Source organism: Sinocyclocheilus anshuiensis, unplaced genomic scaffold (assembly GCF_001515605.1).
Source record: "Sinocyclocheilus anshuiensis isolate Anshui unplaced genomic scaffold, SAMN03320099.WGS_v1.1 scaffold809, whole genome shotgun sequence".
Taxonomy (NCBI): domain Eukaryota; kingdom Metazoa; phylum Chordata; class Actinopteri; order Cypriniformes; family Cyprinidae; genus Sinocyclocheilus; species Sinocyclocheilus anshuiensis.
The window spans coordinates 84,934-106,743 of record NW_015540878.1 but is presented as its reverse complement, the minus strand read 5'-3'; the positions used below and the strand labels follow the sequence as shown (position 1 = coordinate 106,743).

General features: G+C 37.8%; 1 protein-coding gene across 1 annotated transcript in view; it reads right to left on the bottom strand.

The window, feature by feature from the left end:
• The window catches only part of LOC107688300 (uncharacterized), a 50,907-nt gene that overhangs the window by 6,783 nt on the left and 22,314 nt on the right, over positions 1-21,810 (bottom strand). The window contains exons 6-17 of the mRNA XM_016485920.1: positions 15,894-16,021; positions 13,686-15,084; positions 9,551-9,611; positions 9,186-9,441; positions 8,663-8,712; positions 8,434-8,543; positions 7,137-7,287; positions 5,976-6,110; positions 4,478-4,570; positions 3,299-3,358; positions 2,417-2,482; positions 290-424 (exon numbers count right to left, since the gene is read on the bottom strand). Of these exons, the coding sequence (XP_016341406.1) occupies positions 290-424; positions 2,417-2,482; positions 3,299-3,358; positions 4,478-4,570; positions 5,976-6,110; positions 7,137-7,287; positions 8,434-8,543; positions 8,663-8,712; positions 9,186-9,441; positions 9,551-9,611; positions 13,686-15,084; positions 15,894-16,021 (2,644 nt within the window). The remainder of the gene's footprint in view (positions 1-289; positions 425-2,416; positions 2,483-3,298; positions 3,359-4,477; positions 4,571-5,975; positions 6,111-7,136; positions 7,288-8,433; positions 8,544-8,662; positions 8,713-9,185; positions 9,442-9,550; positions 9,612-13,685; positions 15,085-15,893; positions 16,022-21,810) is intronic.

Sequence of the window (21,810 nt, the reverse complement as noted above, 5' to 3'; positions counted from 1 at the left end):
TGAAAATTTAACAATGTGTGCATTGCAGCCTTTTATGATTGGTTGTCATTTTGGCACTGCAAATGCAGGGTTTCAGAACCCAGAATTAAAAGTGGCGTTAACCACCCCTTCAAAATTAAATATTAAATATTACCTAACCCAGGGCTTTAACCACTTTATTTACATTTACAGATTTACCTTAAGTTACATTTTCACAAAATGTGAAATGACAAGGCTAAGATACAGGTTAAGATACTTTTTCTTTTTCTTTTTTTTGTGGTGTGGCATCATGCAATGGGTGAGTATATACCTCTTCTCGGGCAATGCCAAGAGAGTGGTCCATGTCACGTGGCAGATGAGGGCTTTCCCCTTCAATGTATCCTGTTCGTGAATAGAGGGAGCTCTTCGAAACCCCGCTGTCCCCTGGTGAGGCCGTTTCTCTCTGCTGCAGAGGAGAGAGTTGTGGAGAAACCATGAAAAACCTGTGAGTTTTTTTCTGTAGAACAACATTCACTTTACACATCTTGGAGGGAGGCAGCACATCATCTACAGGTTCTACTCAGCAAAGCCATAATGCCATGGAGAGCAGGCTCTTAGTTTGGGTTCAAAAGCCTCCAGCAGTTTGCGACTGGCCTGCTGGAATGTTATGACTGACAATCCGCAATGTGAGATGGGTGTGAAAAGCTGTTTGTCATGAAAGGTTTGCGGCTGTGACCGGATCAGAGAGGGAATGCTGTGTCAGATGAGGACTGCAGGAGTACAGGTTGATCCTTATGTTAGTTTTCGGAGATTAAATAAAGTGCATGAAAAAAGACTGTATCCTAAAATACCCTTAACGCAACCATCTACAACAAAAGACCGTAAAAGACCATACAAAACACACTATTTGCATACATCCTACAGGAAAAGACAGACACGTTTTATGAATATCTGCTTCAAAGGCACAAACAAAAGCACAGATGTACTGTCAGTAAATGGACTGTAATTTAATAACTAACTTCTGAATATTCACATGTACCATTTTCAGAAAGCAACTGTTTTCATAAGGCCTCTTTATAGCCAGTGATGGGTTGTGGTTACTGAATAATCATCATGTTTAGCCCTTAAACCCACTTGCTGATTAAAGCTGATTAATTCTTCCTGACAGAGCTGGCTTAGGAGATTAATTGACTTTGACTCTTATACAAGGTAGGGGGCCATGTGTTAGGGTGCAAATACAGAATGCCCACCACATGTTTGGTCTGCAAGGAGAATTTATGCCTAATACCATTTACTGCATTATTGGAATGCACTCAGTTCATGGACGAGGCATATACAGGTGCATCTCAATAAATTAGAATGTCGTGGAAAAGTTCATTTATTTCAGTAATTCAACTCAAATTGTGAAACTCGTGTATTAAATAAATTCAATGCACACAGACTGAAGTAGTTTACGTCTTTGGTTCTTTTAATTGTGATGATTTTGGCTCACATTTAACAAAAACCCACCAATTCACTATCTCAACAAATTAGAATATGGTGACATGCCAATCAGCTAATCAACTCAAAACACCTGCAAAGGTTTCCTGAGCCTTCAAAATGGTCTCTCAGTTTGGTTCACTAGGCTACACAATCATGGGGAAGACTGCTGATCTGACAGTTGTCCAGAAATTACTGAAATAAATGAACTTTTCCACGACATTCTAATTTATTGAGATGCACCTGTAGTCATATGGGAGGTACAAACTGAAATTAAAACCTAATACAAAAAGTTGAAATGGTGCTCTGTCATATTTAGAGTTGGAGTGTTGATCTCAGATCTCCTATGACCACATACTGTACATTAAACATAGTCTAGATCTGAGTCTTGGCACTCACTGCATAACCTAATCTACACTCTCCCTGAATGTGTGATCCAGCCCAAGAAAACAGCATGTTTGTCACCACCAATCATAAACACAGTCAGCAGAGGGGGAGAAATGAGGCAGAGGAATAACTCTAAATGCAAATGAGAAACAAAAGCTTTAAAAACGAATATTGACAAGACAGAGTTCAGTACAGCATGGGGTTGTGATGTATTCCTGTTATCTGCAGAGCAGCTGTGCATGTATTTCCATGAAGGATAAATTACTGCTAATGAAAAGGTAAAATAAAGAGCACGTCATGGAGAATGTGCTGAGGCAGCATGTGAAATGTGTCTGTGAGACTATTTCAGGAAGAGCGTTATCTAATAATGTATGTTAAAATATTGAATATTTTAAGAAGATCATCAATTCAGGGTAGTCATCACTGAACCTCATTACTCCAGCTATATAATACAGTGTCACTCTTTTTATATATGAAAGCACTCCATAATCCTAAAATGTATCAGTACTATTCCAGAAATACTTTGATACATTAAAGATTAACTCTATTTTGGAAATGAAATCTAGAGGTTATTCAGGGGCAGAAACAATACCTGTGGAATACGGGACGTCCTGCGACAGAGTTTGCTATCTGTCTGTGTAGATTTTCCTGCAGTTTTCTACAAAAATAACCACACTAGTATAGACAGAGTGAGACAAACCCTATTACTCAAAAAAAAAAAAAGTTATGAGATCTATAAAATGTTATGTGGATAGTCATATTAAATGTGTCTGGAAAATGGGTTAGAGTTGATGTGTTTTTAATATGTATGAGACTGTCCTTTAAAGAGTTTAGATTCTAATTTGAGATATTTTGTTGTCGAAAGTTTGGTCAAAAAGTTTTTCAAATATTTTTTTTAAAAAGTCGTATGCTCAATAAGGCTGAATTTATTTGATAAAAAAAACTGTAAAATGGTATTACTGTGAAATATTATTACAATTAGTGTTTTCTACTTTAATATATTTTAAAATGTAATTTATTCTTGTGATCACAAAAGTGAATTTTCAGTCTTCAGCGTCACTTTTCTGATTTGATGCACAAGCAACATTTCTTATTAATTATTATATATTTATTTTTCCTTATTAATGTTGAACAGTAGGATAAATACTAATAAACTAAATACTAATTTCTATGAAATATATGTATATCATAGATATATATCATATACATATATATAATGTTTGTTTTTTTACTGTGTCTTGGTCAAAGAATGTAATGTTTTGATATTTCAAATAGAAAAAGGACAATTAATGATTACGGTTTTTTTGGTGCAGTGAACAGAAAGGACAAGAGAAGGATGAGATGTTTCTTGTCTGCAGACCTAGTTTTCTGACTAATGGTGGTTTAGTCTAAAGGTGGTACAGGGACAGTGGGATTAGAATATATGAACTAGACCTAGTTAGACTTTAGAGGGGACATTTTCTGTCCTTCTTACTTTAGCCATGTGAGAACCGTTGAGATTCCAGCGGCGTGGGCTGGGCTTCTTGAGGCGAGACTGTGAAGCGTGCAAGACAACATGATGAGAATGGAGCGGCAAGAATATGAGGCATGTTAGAGAGGTTGTAGTACGTGTGCATGTGTGTGTATACGAGATTAGTCTGTTCATTCCATTTCCTTTGTAATTTATTCTTGTGATCACAAAAGTGAATTTTCAGTCTTCAGCGTCACTTTTCTGATTTGATGCACAAGCAACATTTCTTATTAATTATTATATATTTATTTTTCCTTATTAATGTTGAACAGTTTTATTGCTTAAAAACCATGATACGTTATTTTTTCAAGATTCTTTGATGAATAGAAATTAAAAAAAACGGCACTTATTTGAAATAGAAATTTTCCGTAACAATGTGAAAGTCTAACCGTCACTTTTAATCAATTTAATGCATTCTTGCTGGAAAAAAAAGTATTTTAATTTTACTGAACCCAAACTTTTGAAAACAGTGTATATATATGTATATATATGTCGTGTATACGAGATTAGTTTATTCCATTTCCTGTACAAATGCTGAGACAGAGGTGACGGTCACTCATCCAACATGACTGAAAGCAGATCTGAGCTAAGCTTCATGTGAAGCCACGCCAGCGGCCTCAAACCAGGCATACAGATGGTCTGTATACCCACTGTATTCAAATGAGTTAGTGTAAATTAGTAACAAATCGAAATCAGGAACTAGCATGAATGTGACAAGGAATTCAGCTATAAACACTCTGTTTAGGATAAGCATTTAAATTATGAAATCTGCAAACCATTCATATTTGATGTAATAATATAGAGTCTATATACAGCGTACATTTCCAAGTCACATTGACCTTTGTTTCTATGGATCTCCTGTCCAAGCGAACATGCAGGATTGTCACAAAGCCCTGGGAAAAACACACCTCTTTTGCTCAAGAGGGTGTTGGATTGGGAAAAAAGGAGCACCAATCGGGGGACAGGAGCCGGGTTAAAGAACCAGGGTGAGATGTCACGTCCACAGTATGGTGAGGTAGTTTATGGGTGGGTATTCATACTCATACCCAAGGGTGCAGTCAGGGGGCTCGTTTCAGAAGGGGGTATCACACACTCGTGCTTGGACACACACTCACACGGGTGCGGGCTGGCTCAGCACAGTACCTGAGGGGGCACAGTGGACAAAGTGGGGCTCTGAGAGATGTTTTTGGCTACCTGTAGAGCCTCTATCCTCAGGGCTGCGAGCACCAGTTCCTCCTGGGCCACAAGGGAGGGTTGAGGGGAGGAAAGGGGGAGTGACCCATGAAGTGGGGATGGGGTAAGGAGGAAAAGAGGGGTTAGAGTTGTACCGGCCTCACGCAAATACTAAACCTGAGGGGAAAAAAGCTTACAAATACTGTACACACAAACAGACACTCATACACATTTTACTGTGAACGTTGTGTATGTGGAGAGATCCATCGACCCTTTCTAGGATTTCTATTACTTTTACTTTTAAATGGATAAATCAGCCAAAATTTAAATTCTGTCTTACAGTGGAACACAAATGGAGATATCAGAATGTCTAAAGAGATGCCTTGTAATAACAGGGAATGGGGACCAAAAGTAAAAAAAAAAAAAGCACCATAATAGCAACATAAAAGTAGTCCATGTGACTTATCAAATTTCAGAAGACTTCAGAAGACTTGAAACTATACAGTTAAAAAATCTGTAGTCATTAAGATTTTTAAAAATGTTTTTGAAAGAAGTCTCTTGTGCTCCCCAAGGCTGCATTTATTTGATCGCAAATTCAGTAAAAAACACTTACTGTATATTGTGAAATATTATTAACTTCTATCATATCTCTGACTGTCATTGTTAAGTGTTATATTAGGTCAGATTTGTTACTGTCAATCGTTTAAAGCAAGTTCGGATTGTTTTATTGTGTTAAAAAAAAAGCAACAAAAAAAAGAAATATTATTAACTTATTTATTCTAATAATATATATATATATATATATATATATATTACTTAATTTATTCCTCTGATGGCTTGAAGGATGTCACATGATCCTTCGAGAAATATGTTTATTATTACCAATATTAAAAACAGTTGTGCTGCATAATACTTTTGTGGAAACCATGATCTTTTAGGATTCTTTGATGAATAGAAAGTTCAAAAGAACAGCATTTATTAAAAACTAAATTTGTAACAATGTAAAAGTCAATCACTTTTGATCAATTTAATGCATCATTGCTGAATAATTGTATTAATTTCTTTTTAAAAAATTATACTGACCCCAAACTTTTGAATGGTAGTGTAGTATTATAGTGTTTTTTACTCATTTCGGAGCTTGCCAGCCCCAGTTCCTATTTACTTCTAGGAATTAGGGCTTCTAGGAACTTGAGGATGCATAAATATGACAGAATTTTCCTTTTTGGTTGAACTATTCCTTTAACATCTCCTGACCCCCAGTTCTGGGGCAAACAAAAAATGAGAGACAAAACAAAGCAGACAAGGTACATGAAAGACTGGAGGGACAAACAAATACACAGTGAAACACAGCTGAGTGAAGACACGCACTCACACACACACACACACACACACACACACACACACACACACACAGCTGCAAAGGTCCAGGGAAGAAGAGATAGTTGGTGGTAGGATTCTCTCTACACACCTGCAGTTTTTGAGCGAAGGCAGTGGGGTTGGTCTCTGCCAGATCAGGCTCCAGGTAGCTGAGAGGGGCAGGTGAATCAGACAGTCTGTCTAAGAGGGGTAGATCTGAGGGATCCATGGGGCCCTGGATGGGGGACTGCGATGGGACCGAGAGCAGAAGAGGGACAAGAGGAGTAGGAGGTGTCTGGGTGTCAGTGAGGCAGGGCAAGCTTGTATTTAGCCTAGTGCATCATAATACTTCTATGATGGGTTTATGAAGCTTATGAATAAACATTCTGCGGTACTGATTCTGGTGGGGAGACCCTGAGTAAGCTGCATGCCTAGCAAAATAATTGTCTTAAAGGGAGAGTTCACTCACATTTAGTCATTTAGCAGAGTTCACTAAAAAAAAAAATAATCTGTCATTATTTACTATGATTATAATTTGGAAACAGACAGTTATATAGAAAAGAGGAGTGTACAGTACATTGGTCAAAATGACTCCTTTCATGTTAAACTGAAATAATATGCAGCATATGTTTTTGAAATAACATGGGGATGAGTAAATAATTACAGAATTTATTTATTTATTTAGGATGCACTGTCGCTTTAAGACTGAAAACAAAAATGTGTAGCATTGTAAATGCATCAGATAAGCTGTGCAATTAGTAACAAAATAAAAATAACCCCATCTTCACACATTTGTGGTGTTTTCTTGTATTTTGACTGTACGAGCTCCACATTATCTGAGATAATGAAATAAATACACCCTTAAAGGGGTCATATGATGCGATTTCAATTTTTCCTTTCTCTTTGGAGTCACATATCTACGTCGCTATGTGGGAAGATTTGCATAACACCGCCCAAATGTTCACGCAAAGACAGAAGTCGTAACTTTTATTCTCGCTGTAGTTTGGTTGTTTCCGCCGCCATGTCCTAAAGACGCTGTGTGCTTCGTTGTGAAAGCGAAACTACTTTGTTTGGCGTTCCAGAAGAGGACGATATCTGCTTCGTCATGCCTGGAGCTGATCCCAGAATGTGGAAAATAATGTGTTTTTTTAACTTTAAACCGCATAAACACATTCCATTACACCAAATACACAAAATACTGTTCTTTTTAGCAGCATCATATGACCCCTTTAAAGGTGCTGACACTTTTGGGGTTTGACTGGTTTGCACTTACCGCTCCATCTCTCTCATTGCTCTGCGTTCGACTCTGAGACTGGCTGTCTCTCTTTCTGCTTTTTTCTGAGGCCAAGGAGTCACGAGCACCACGTGGTGGCAGCACAGGTGATTTCCCCTGTGAGATCTGAGCCTCCATCTCCTCAAAGCTCCTGTGAAGAATCAGACCAACACAATTAAACACATGGAATACATCACCAAAGTACAGTAAATAATTTTTAAAGAGCCCATGAGAATCATGGAGAATCACTGTCCTAGGTCCTCTGCTATTTTCAATATACATGTTGCCCCTTGGAAAATATTATTAGATTAGTTTCCATTGTTATGCTGATGATACTCAACTATATATCTCAACAAGACTAGATGAAACTTCTAAATTATCCAGAGGACCTCAGATGATGCCAACCCTGAAACAACATACAGAACTACCAAATTTTGCTATAAGTTTGATTGCATCATATAATAATCATCTGTTTGATTACGTCTTTAATTGATTTTTCCGTACATTTCTGCCATATATACATTAACTGACAGTCACCACTGATAAGCTACTATTAAATATTGTAGAAACTTCATTTGCTGTAAAGTTGCTTTGCAACGATTTGTATCGTGAAAAGTGCTATACAAATAAACTTGAAATGAATTGAATTGAATGAGAATCGAATTTTATGGCTTTCAGTCTAAGTGAGTCAATCTATATGATACCTTCTCAGAAAAAAGGTACAATGCTGTCACTGGGATGGTACCTTAATGTAGAAAAGCTAAAAGGCACATTTTTGTAACTTATTCACCTCTAAATGATTCATATTAATACATTAAAGGCACATATTGATAAAAGAACATAATAAAAATTATAATAATTTAATAATAATACTTTAAATAAAAGAACATAATCGTAGCTTTTGAAAGGGTACCACCCCAGTGACAGTTTTGTACCTTTTTTTCTGAGAGTGTGGTGTACAAAATCCACCTTTAGCAAATATATTCCTTTAACATAATCTTCATGGTTTTACAGTTGCTCAATAGCTGACTAAACGGAAATGACTTTTTGTCAACATAACGGAGCAGTTATGTCGTCTACCAGCAGGTACTAACTGACAGACAGACTTCCTGTTTAAACACAAAATATTTCCACACAGACTACTACTACTACTCTTATTAAGTCATTTCATTGCATTTTTAAGCAATATATGATGTCACATATAATATTATATGATTATACAGTATGTGTGTGTGTGTGTGTGTGTGTGTGTGTGTGTGTGTGTGTGTGTGTGTGTGCGCGTGTGCGTTTAGTTTACCCAGTGCAGGGAGAGTTGGGCTCTGAATCTTGCATGTTGGAAGTCTTTGTTGGACTGTCTGTCACAGAGTCCAGCTTTAGATAAAGTGATGGTTTCTTCACCGAGAGAGGCTGTAAAAAACATACATGTATTCAGAAAAAATAAAGCACTGTAATTTAAAATTAGTTTGGTGTTTGTCACATACACTCGCTTTTTTTTTTAGAAAATGTCCCTAAGTTTAGATACTCACAGGTGCGGAGGAGCCAATCTTTTCCATGTATTCAATCTCATAGTCTGTAACTGCCGAAAAGACAATAGAGAAAATGAGAGAAGATATAACAGGTTAAATTTTTTATAAAGGTTATATAGGAATTCAATATAATATAAGGCTTTCAAAGAATATTCTTTCTATGCTGATCATCGGTTCAGACTGACAGAACCAATATGAGAGTGGCTCTATAATTCATCTGCCTCTGTACTACTGACCCAGTTAGTTTCAGGCAGAAACTGCCCTAGGGTGCGAATGGTTCCCTGAAGGTCAAAGGCTAATAAAACGGGTCAGCTTTGGGTCATTTGGGGTTGTAGGCAAACTTGTATCATGTGGGAAATTATCTGATGGGTGAATCTCACAAAACCATTTTACCCCAAAATCAACAGGAAAAAAAAAAAAGGTTTTATTTTTAGGACCATTACTCTTATTTTGGACAGAAAAATCAAGGCTCGTGATTAGAGATAATGTAGTAACATAATAAGAGACTCCTCCACTCTCTCACCATCACTCTGTGCTGGTAAACTGTTCTCACTGACAAAAGCTGTAAAGTCAGTCGGCTGTGGGAGATCTTGGGGGTCAGAGGTCAGCTCCACCGCTACGTCATGTCTAGTCCATTTCTGATTTGTGGAGGAAGCCAGTTTCTCCTCATCTGTGGCGTGATCTTGTGAAGGCTCGGGATTGGCATCAGGCGAGTGCTCCTGCAGGTGATTATGTGTGTGTGAAGTGGAGGGCGAGAGTGGAGAGCACACAGGACAACACTGTTATGATATGAGGTGACAGCGAAGGAGAAAAACAGATCATCTTCACAATGAACATCTGCAGTGACTGTGTGAGTGTAGGTGAATGTACGCTCATGTCTTAACTTACTTGAGCAGATGGCTCAGTAATCTGAGTCCTCTTTGGTGATTTCTTCACTCTAAAAGTGTTACTGTTTAAGAAAACATGACAGAGATTTGTGTTTACTTTTTAAAGTATCAATGTAGAACAAACGACATCCAACCATTCTTTTTGTCCAACCATATTTACAATACACAGCAGTTTCTTGACAGATTCTGTACAGATAATGTTCTACTGAATAAAAAAAAAATTGTTAAATAATACATACCTGTTTTGTTGATCTGATAAAGGTATTAAAGAACCTTTTGACAATGCAAATATATTGTAATTCTCACAATAAATGATGGATCTTATTATTAAGGATTAAATCTCATGAGTTAAGATCTTACTAGTGTGCAATATAATGGATTATTCAGGGTTTACAGATGGATCTTATTATTAAGGATTAAATCTCATGAGTTAAGATCTTACTAGTGTGCAATATAATGGATTATTCAGGGTTTACAGATGGATCTTATTATTAAGGATTAAATCTCATGAGTTAAGATCTTACTAGTGTGCAATATAATGGATTATTCAGGGTTTACATCATGATTGATGCTTCTATTAGTGGGATATATCAAATATACAGTATGTTTTTCAGTTTGTAGTTTTCTTGTGCAAATGTGTTTTTTTATTGTAAACATACTTTTTTGCTAATGCAGTCTTTACGAATGGAACCATGGCAAGAAATTAAGACCAACAGATACTAGAGATTATTTGGAAATATGTTTCGCAAAAGTACGGTGATTATGCAGTAAAGATTTGTGGTTTAGAAAATAAAAACAAAAATATCCTTAATACTCCACAGTCTCTGCCCTGACCCAGTTCGTTTTAATCCCTGTAGCCCCTGTTAAATTGCTCAGTGACAGATGCCTCACATAACAGAAGCATTTCAAATCCTATTCTGTTGCTGTTGTTGGCACATTTCATAGTTTAAGTGTGATGTAAATATTTCAGGAGTACTGCTTTACTCCTCATGTCAAATCTGAACAGACATTTGTGTTGAAAAAAATAACATTGAAAGCCTTAAATTGTGTGAGAACTATAGAGGAAAGTTTGCAGCTGAGCAAAATATATTACATGGATTAATCCGAAACGGAAGCAAATGATCCAGTACAAAGTAATCCCAGTTTGAAAGTAATATTACTTAAAACTGCTCCTTAATAGCTGTATTAATTAATTAGGGTGTGCAGGGGGTCTTAGAGAGGGAAAATAATGTCTTGCTCATAGGCACAATAAAAATTTCCTTGTCAACATTCCAGGTCACAGTTTCTGCTTTCTAGCAATAAAACCTGCAATGTTTATTATCCACTAGGCCACCCTAAGGAGGTAAGATTTCTGAAATGAGTCTCATAAAAATGTCTGGATTAGGAATTCATTCAGAGATTTTAGAGATAAACTATCGATCTTCACATCTGATTCATTGAAAAAAGCATAGTCAACAAAGCTCAACTTGGATCACATGCACATAGTAATGCAATCATACAATGTTTTCTTGCCTAAAGTTTCTACCCCGTGTGCATTTGCATGACTGAATCGACTGCACTTGTTTGAGGGTCCACTAGATGGCAACACATTCTCATTGGAGAATATCAAACGTGAAGCCGAGGAAGATGGAGGTGACGTGGAATGATGTGACGAGAAATCAGTCATATGTATTAAATAGAATGATAAAACAACTGACAATGAGCTCATGAGTTAAAACATGTTAAAGTGACATTTTATGTTAAGCTATATTATTACTGATGCTGATTTTTCCACCATCTCTCTACTTACAAGAAACAACACAGAGAAGAGACATTGCTGGACTTCCTGTGATACATGAGATCAACAGACATGTGACTGACAGAGGCTAACAAACAAGAACTAACACCCACTTACATACACACATGTTTCTGACCATTTAGAAATATACACAAGAAAATGTACAACAATTAGAAACCATGCACTACAATGGATGACCGGCACGATGATGTACTTTGAAATTAAATTAAATCAGACTTACGATTTGAGAGGCTTCTTCTTGTTTTTGGCAGGTTTGTTCTGGTTGTGATCCTCCAACTCAACAATGTTATCATTGTCATTCTCGGTGTCGTTGGATTTGTCAAAAGTTGCAGCTTTCGGAGGTGAGTTTCCCATCTTATTGGTTGAGTTGAAGGGATCGATTGAGCCATCAAAGGAGCCAGGATCAAAGTTGTAAGATCCTCTAGACAGGCGAGGAGAGTTGGGGACACCAGTGTTTGAAGAAAATGGATTAAAGTTAGGGTCATCCCACTTGTTGGGATCAAAGTTATTTAACCCCTTGGGGATCGGGATATCATCAATGTCATTTGAAAGTGCAGGGACAGGTGCATTGTCTAGCTGCTCTGTCTGTGGTGGAGGGGCCTTCTTAATCCCCAGTTTGGGCTTTCGGATAGGCATCTTGGCCCCTGGTTTCTTGCCTAGGTTTTTAGGAGGAGGAGTATTGCGTGGCGCCTCTCCACTGTCCTCTGAATAGTCAAACTCCAGTCTGACTGGTTGGCGCTTGGTGATTGGCTGTTCCTCAATGTTGATGGGTTGCTCTTTAGCAGGGGAAGAGGCACGATGGATCTTATTATTAAGGATTAAATCTCATGAGTTAAGATCTTACTAGTGTGCAATATAATGGATTATTCAGGGTTTACATCATGATTGATGCTTCTATTAGTGGGATATATCAAATATACAGTATGTTTTTCAGTTTGTAGTTTTCTTGTGCAAATGTGTTTTTTTATTGTAAACATACTTTTTTGCTAATGCAGTCTTTACGAATGGAACCATGGCAAGAAATTAAGACCAACAGATACTAGAGATTATTTGGAAATATGTTTCGCAAAAGTACGGTGATTATGCAGTAAAGATTTGTGGTTTAGAAAATAAAAACAAAAATATCCTTAATACTCCACAGTCTCTGCCCTGACCCAGTTCGTTTTAATCCCTGTAGCCCCTGTTAAATTGCTCAGTGACAGATGCCTCACATAACAGAAGCATTTCAAATCCTATTCTGTTGCTGTTGTTGGCACATTTCATAGTTTAAGTGTGATGTAAATATTTCAGGAGTACTGCTTTACTCCTCATGTCAAATCTGAACAGACATTTGTGTTGAAAAAAATAACATTGAAAGCCTTAAATTGTGTGAGAACTATAGAGGAAAGTTTGCAGCTGAGCAAAATATATTACATGGATTAATCCGAAACGGAAGCAAATGATCCAGTACAAAGTAATCCCAGTTTGAAAGTAATATTACTTAAAACTGCTCCTTAATAGCTGTATTAATTAATTAGGGTGTGCAGGGGGTCTTAGAGAGGGAAAATAATGTCTTGCTCATAGGCACAATAAAAATTTCCTTGTCAACATTCCAGGTCACAGTTTCTGCTTTCTAGCAATAAAACCTGCAATGTTTATTATCCACTAGGCCACCCTAAGGAGGTAAGATTTCTGAAATGAGTCTCATAAAAATGTCTGGATTAGGAATTCATTCAGAGATTTTAGAGATAAACTATCGATCTTCACATCTGATTCATTGAAAAAAGCATAGTCAACAAAGCTCAACTTGGATCACATGCACATAGTAATGCAATCATACAATGTTTTCTTGCCTAAAGTTTCTACCCCGTGTGCATTTGCATGACTGAATCGACTGCACTTGTTTGAGGGTCCACTAGATGGCAACACATTCTCATTGGAGAATATCAAACGTGAAGCCGAGGAAGATGGAGGTGACGTGGAATGATGTGACGAGAAATCAGTCATATGTATTAAATAGAATGATAAAACAACTGACAATGAGCTCATGAGTTAAAACATGTTAAAGTGACATTTTATGTTAAGCTATATTATTACTGATGCTGATTTTTCCACCATCTCTCTACTTACAAGAAACAACACAGAGAAGAGACATTGCTGGACTTCCTGTGATACATGAGATCAACAGACATGTGACTGACAGAGGCTAACAAACAAGAACTAACACCCACTTACATACACACATGTTTCTGACCATTTAGAAATATACACAAGAAAATGTACAACAATTAGAAACCATGCACTACAATGGATGACCGGCACGATGATGTACTTTGAAATTAAATTAAATCAGACTTACGATTTGAGAGGCTTCTTCTTGTTTTTGGCAGGTTTGTTCTGGTTGTGATCCTCCAACTCAACAATGTTATCATTGTCATTCTCTGTGTCGTTGGATTTGTCAAAAGTTGCAGCTTTCGGAGGTGAGTTTCCCATCTTATTGGTTGAGTTGAAGGGATCGATTGAGCCATCAAAGGAGCCAGGATCAAAGTTGTAAGATCCTCTAGACAGGCGAGGAGAGTTGGGGACACCAGTGTTTGAAGAAAATGGATTAAAGTTAGGGTCATCCCACTTGTTGGGATCAAAGTTATTTAACCCCTTGGGGATCGGGATATCATCAATGTCATTTGAAAGTGCAGGGACAGGTGCATTGTCTAGCTGCTCTGTCTGTGGTGGAGGGGCCTTCTTAATCCCCAGTTTGGGCTTTCGGATAGGCATCTTGGCCCCTGGTTTCTTGCCTAGGTTTTTAGGAGGAGGAGTATTGCGTGGCGCCTCTCCACTGTCCTCTGAATAGTCAAACTCCAGTCTGACTGGTTGGCGCTTGGTGATTGGCTGTTCCTCAATGTTGATGGGTTGCTCTTTAGCAGGGGAAGAGGCACGTGGCTCCTCTACAGCAACAGGAGTGTCTGAAACCGATGTAAAGTCGGCTTTCCTGCCCAAGACCGGCGAGTTGGCAACTTTACTGCCTCCTGTACGGAATGGGTCAATATTCTCAAAGTTGTCCGGATCCCATTTGTAGGAGGCACTGGGAGGGATAGGAGACTCCTCGTCTGGAACAGTTGGAGCCTTGGGTACTGGATCAGGAAGAACCAGTTGGAGTTGAGTTGATATTGAGCTGGCAGTGACCTCCTCAACCAAAGGTGGAGGACTTTCAACTTGAGACTTTATCCTATTCCTCCGTAGGGTACCAGCAGGACTAGGACTAGGGCTGGGAGAGGAGCTAGGCCTCTCTTGAGTTTGCAAGGGGCTTTCAGGCTGTGGTTTACCTCTCTTTTTCTCCTCTGGTGTGCTATTAGAGGAGACTGTTTTGGGAGAGGTATGCTCTGGGTTTGAGTTCTGCCGGGAAAGAGGTTTCTTCTTTAGGGAACCTGGACGTGGCTTCTTCACTTTACGAAGAGTTCCCGGAGCACTTTCTGTTCCTATGCTGAAAGACTCTGCTCGTGGGTGAATGGGTTTGTCGGAGGTTCCTCCCGAGGATTTGTCTCCTGGGCTCTCTAACTCACCAGACTGTAGGCTTAGAGAGCGGGTGAGAGGCGCTCGACTTGATGGTCCGGGGTCATCAGCAATTAAGTATTCTAGGTTGTAGGTGCCACTAGCAGCTATTGGTTTGTCCTCATCAAAGACTGTAGATTGAGAGCGACTGGGAGATTGAAGCTGATTTGGGTCTTGAGCTTCGCTGGCAGAGATGTCAGCAATGGAAGCTGTGAAGATAGAGAATAACATGTTACTATGCATTTGAAAACAAATCATGCTTTCAAGCAGATCACAGGATAGTACTCGCAGATGCATTGATATTATTTTATGTTAATAACAACTGAAGAACTGAAGAAGGATAGAGTTCAAAAAGTACTAGTATCTTGTGTTAGTTTTGATTTATTTCTAGACCTTTCTTGAAAAAAAATCAGTAGCAATACACTGTATATCCGCTAGAGGGAGTACAAGTGCAGTGTTTGATAACAAAGACCACAGTACTCTCACAGTGAAAAGGCAGCCCTTTCTTGTTTTTTTTTTCTAACAAGAATACTGGTTAAAAAAAAATACATGAGGAGAAACAAAACTATTGAATAAAGATTTTAATTAGACCTCAACCTAGACCTAGAAGCACAAACTGACATCTAACCTTTGCATATAACATAGATACTTTGATACTAAATAACTAGATATAGCTACTTAGTTTTCCATAACATTTCCTAGGTTTCAGAGTTAAAAATAGTTAATAGTAAATTCTGTTTTCAGGTTTAGTGTTTACTGTTGCTCTGTGCTATCTGCTATAGCATGCACTTACTATTTATTGTCATTTAATATATGGTCCATTTTTTACTTTATATTAAATATTTAAAAATTTGCTCAAAACAAGACACAGTGTCACTATTTGTCAATGTCCTGTAATCTTAAGCATTTCAAAGTCCAGTAAACCCTCCTGAAGCTATTCAAATGATAAATAAAACAATTTGACTCCACATAAGGCCATCTGTGTGTGAACTGCGATGGAATGGAGATCTAAACGTACCTGTGTGTTCTTGGGACAATGCCTCTGAGTTGGTGCAGGGGGGCTCTGTTGGGGGCACTGGTGGGGAAGCAGACTTCACAGGGGTGGTGGACTCAGGGGTTTCAAACGCTCCATCTGAGTCTGAACTCCTGCAGAAGAAAGAGTGAGACAGAAGAAGGTCTGAATATACTGAATTAAGAGTTGATTTAATAATCTCATTGAAGTATAAACATCAAGTCTGTTTTGTTTCCATACAACCAAGCTGCATATCAAATCCAGCGCTGATACAGCAAACAACAACATCCATTTATGAGGCAACACATCACAGCTCATATTTACACTACAGGATCAAATACATTCAGATACACCTTAAGTATATTAAACAATCATTCATCGTGTGCCAGACCTTATAAACAAATGCCTGCATCAGCCTAGTAGGCCCTGGCGGATTATTACAGATGGAAATTAAAGCGCTGAACCTGCAGCTAGCTCAAACACATATTATGCTCAGCCATGGAGTCTATTTTTTTAACTGCTGAGTATCACAGTGGCCGTGCTATTTTCACACATTAACACATTTGTCATTTCAGTCAAGACTGATGATGCCCATTTTGCTTTTTAAGTCAATACAACAAAATGTTGGTTTGTGAACGTTTTTCAGTCTTGGCATCAGCATATACTGTCATACACAAATCTGACACAATATGTGATAGCGCAGGCGAACATACAGCACCAGTCCAAATACAGCAACAAAGGCGCAGCCTCAGACAGATGTGCAGACCCCCACCCAGTCTCACTGCATTAGTCCCTGTCCTTTCTCTGCTGTTATCCCACGCTCACCTCTGCCTGCCTTGGATCATGTAATCATGCCTGGAGGTCCAGCTGAGGTGCCGGAGGAGCCCCAGGGCTGGGTCTGCCCCATCCTCTCCAGATGTCCCTCCCAGCAGTGTGTCCCAGCCCCAGCGAGCCCACTGCAGCGGAGACAGAGCCTGCCACGTGCTCACTGCCATATCTGCCACCGATCACAGCCTCACGGTCACTCGTACACCTTTTCCCTATTCCCAATGGCAATTCCTGAAATCTGAAGCTTTGATTCTGTCCCTTTGTGTGCTACGTCCCCTTCTCCCTTCTCTCCATCCCTCCCTCTTTTTCAATATCGTACGCTCTCTCTCTCTTCGATCTATCGCTGAAGGTGGGCTTTATCCAAATGAAACCCATTGCAGATACTCGCCACTTGCAGACTCACTGCTTGGCTCTCTCTCTCCCTTTAACACATCCTCAGGCACATTTCCCTCCCCCACGGTGGGGACAGAAGTAGACTTCCCACTCGGGCTGCTGTAATGTAAAGAAAATCTGTTTTTATATAATCTATGTTTTTTTCCATTATTCCTCCATCTTATTTATTTCTTTCTCTCCATCTGAGCTGAAATACCCAGCCGTATTGCAAGTATAGAACCAAACAGGATTTTTATGGTAATTCCATCATGGTTTTCTTCGTTTGAACTCATGTTTTCACTATTAGTATCTACAGCAAGGACTTGGCTGGAGTCGCATGCTCAGTTTTGCTGCATCAAACTCTGATGAATGTACTGATGCTTTCAGTGCAGTGAACACACCCATTCCCTGCTAAAAAAAACCTGCATGTGTTTTGGATGCTAGTCCTCAGCATGGGATGCTAACCAGGCATCTTAACCAGCAACACAATCTAGACCAGGAGCAAATCAGCATAAACTAGCCATCTGGTGTCTTCCATAGAAATTAATGAATCAAATTTGATTAAAGTATTCTTTAATCTAGACCTGAATAATTTACACAAAAATGTAATTTTTACCGTAGCTTTGAAAATGTTTTTGTAAGGGTCCTGTCTGTCTTTTGTCTACATGATAAAAGTAATTGTGAGTGAACCTGCTGTAACACAAGACAAATTTCAGACTTTGCCTGACAATAAAGTTGTATCGTATTGTATCGTATGATTCTGAATCTGAATAGTGTACACTTTCAAACATGAGTAACATTTGTCAGCATGTCAAAATGGTAGTGGACTTCCAATGGTGCCAAGTCAAATGTTTACAGTCAATCAACAGTTATTTAATTTAAATACTGTATCTACAGTGTATTTAAAATAAAAAGATGCCAAAAATGACATATGCCTGCTAATGTGACGACTGACATGAAATACCCAGCAGTTTATTAGCAAAATAAGAGATTTTCTCTTCATTGCACTGCTAACCTCAGCAGAATGAATGGAAGGAAGTACTCAATATCTTTCCTGACAAACACATACAAAGCTCATACATGCTTGCTGATTGTATAATTTTATTTAAAATACTTAAATGCACGCTAAATGGCAAAAGCCCCTCTGCACTGCATCAACTACTCTATGAGAAATTAGTAACAATGGCTTTTCATTAAAGGTGTAAGTGGATATACTGGGAATGAATGAATGAGAGGTTACAATAATCAATAAGTAAAGGTCAAACCCAAAATCATTGGGATACAATGCTCTAATTTGATACAGGTAGAGAATTAGAGCAATACAAACAGTATGCTTCTTACAAGTGCTGCGATATATACAGATGGCAAGTAGTGTGAATTTCAAAAGACTTCCAGTCTAATTTTACAGCTTTCAGTGTGTTAATGACATTGGGTGAGATAATTATCAGTTGACGAGCATTTCAGCCCATACAATGATGTTTTCACATATCTGGCAAGTACACTGTTGCCATGGTGACAGTGCTCTCTAGACATATGCTCCCATGTGCTAGACAACGCACACACTGGCAACGTGCACAAAATCCTGACCGAAGCCTCATATTTCCTTCTCTTTCACATAGACCCACATATGCACAGGAAGTCTATTATCACATATAAAAACCCATTTATTTTGTGGTATGGGAAAATAAAATGCTGATTTATTTCTGAAAAGTCTGCAGAGGAAATTAGGTGGAACGCTGTATCATCAAGCTTATGTTTCTCTCGGGGGTTTTAAAAAACTAAGAATGGGTTTTCCACATCCTAGTCTTTTATATTTGAAACTCTCCTCTAGATGGTGGAAAAAATATATATAATGCATCTCTGTTAATTTAATCTTATTGAACGTTTTTTATTAATGCTACTGAGACAGGGGTAATTGCAAATTCCAGCTATAACTTTAAAATGCAGTAAATGAAATAATCAGCATAAGAATCTGCAGATGCAAAATACAGTGGGTACGGAAAGTATTCAGACCCCCTTTAAATCTGCAAAAATGTCAACAATTCTGTGTTTTTCTGTCAATATGGGGTGCTGTGTGTACATTAATGAGGAAAAAAAAATAACTTAAATGATTTTAGCAAATGGCTGCAATATAACAAAGAGTGAAAAATTTAAGGGGGTCTGAATACTTTCCGTACCCACTGTATCTAGTAAACAAGTAAACAGCTACAATAAATGAGTTGTAACAATGTGAAAAGCTAAAGGAGACAGAAGACATGAGGGTGAATTTGTCTGCATGGAGACAGCCAGGCTTGTCTGGCACAGAACAGCACTGCTGGGTTCCAGCCACGGACACTGCTGTGAGCGTGACAACCCACAATGCTGTTCAAACAAAGCTAACCTGAACTGAAAGGACAGCTAATAGTCTGTCAGAGAGGAGAGTGATTAAGAAACAGATCTATAATCACATCTGCTAATAATGGTGTTAACATATCACGAACACAATACTCCAGCAGATCATATTATGTGCATCTTCTAAAATTCTCATTGTAAGCATAACTGAACTTGACATAGGCTTAAGAAAAAAGCATCTTGGTAAAAAATAAAATAAATAAATAAATAGTTGTGATTTGCTCATTTTTATGCCAGAGGGTACAGTGTGTACTAGAGATTGAGGTAATGGCAGAGGTTGACCAGTAGAGGGAGACAAAAGCTGTGCTCCAACTGGAATTCTAGCATACGACCAACTGGTGTGTGCATGTTATACTACGGCAATTGTAAATATTATGCTAAATTTCAAACATAGGCCCAGTTTCCAATCCTAAATTAGAAGTTAACCTAAAGTAAACTTTAATAAATGTTTTCATCCAAAATCAGGAGAGAATATACACATATCTCAAAATTACCAATGGCTATCACAGTGTATTATGAGGTAATCATTCCTTTTGGCAGCTTTATACCTAGAATTTATTCAACACTTTATTCATCTCTATATAAACTGATTAAACAGTTAAATCACAGAGATATAGAGGCATAATTCCAGGCAGCTCAAGTTGAAGTTACTCTCAGTGTGCAATGAACTTTCCCAATCTTGATAATCAATGATTCAGTTCCACATAAGATGCGATGCAAACATCATGCTAACTATATAATAAGTTAATTAGTAATAATAACATTTCAAGTCAGAAATCTTGCAGTACCACAAAGCGGTGCATATAAACAGGACCAAGGTTCCTCAGCAAAGAACTGCTTCCTCTCTGGAGGGATGCAGCAATATTCCAGCTTTCACCACCAGAACTATCAAATAATTCAGGCATACTCTCAATATTTTATGTTTGCTAGATCTCCTGCAGCACTGAGCTTATTTAATAGTCTCAGAGGCTTTAAGGAGTGATGGAAGACAAGGAGACAGTATAGCTGGTCATATGCATCACCAAACCGGACATCTCAAAGCTGATTCACCACATGTTGATCTTTTTATCACTAGGTTGTCAAAAGAGATAGTGGATGTCTTATGGACTCATGGTGACATCACACAGTGAGAATACCGCTGGAACAAAAGGACACATGATCGCTGGATGCCCCTATGTCAGCCCTATTGTAACATGTCATGATACTGCATGAATACCAGAATGGTCCTCACAGCACAATAGCATCTCCAGATAACCTGGAAGTCACAGAAGTGGTGGTTGGCCAATAGTAGGCTATATGCCCAAATATGTATGGGCAAGTCAAACAGTTGAAAAGTTGAAAGAAAGTGCAGGTCACATGATTACAGCCTTCAGAGTTGAATGCTTAGCAGTGCATCAAATCTCCTGCAGTCTAGATGTTTCCCAGTAGTTCTGAATGTCAGTGCTCATGATATGGCATCAGTATTCTGAAGTGGGTAAGGGGAATATAAATATAGAGCTTTTCATTAAAAGACTGAGAAACATTACAGTGTAATGATGATACAGATATTGTTCACATTGGAATATGTTTCATTTAGATATTTTGCCACTAAACTGATATGAAAAATGGAAAAGAAACAGGGAATTATGGGGTAAAAGAGAGACAAAATAGTATTTAAAAAAAATAAATCCCAGAAGCCAGATTTGAATGTGTGTTCCCTGAGCACCACAGCTCAATTCAAATCATACTACCATCTAAAAAGTTTGGGGTCAGTTTTTTTTTTTTTTTTTTTTTTGTTTTTAAGAAATTAATACTTTTATTTGGCAAGGGCGCATTAAATTTATCAAAAGTGACAGTACAGACATGTATAATGTTACAAAAGATTACTGTTTAAAATAAATGACGTTATTTAGAACTTTATATTAATCAAAGAATCCTGAAAAAAAAAAGTATATTTTATTATTATTATTTATCATTATTATCAATGATAATATGAAATGTTATTTGAGCACCAAGAGAACACATTAGAATGATTTCTGAAGGATCATGTGACACTGAAGACTGGATTAATGGCTGCTAAAAATTCAGCTTTGCCATCATAGGAAAAAATTACTTTTTAAAATATATATTTTTTTAAAAAGCTGTTACAGATTTTAATAATATTTATCAATTTAACAGTTTTGTCATATTTCTGATCAAATAAATGCAGTCTTAATGAACATAAGTGACTTTTTTGGAAAACATTTTATAAAATCTTACGGACCCTAAATCTTGTATAATGACGACAAGATTTATTATATATACAGTATATATATATATATATATATATATATATATATATAATAGATAACAT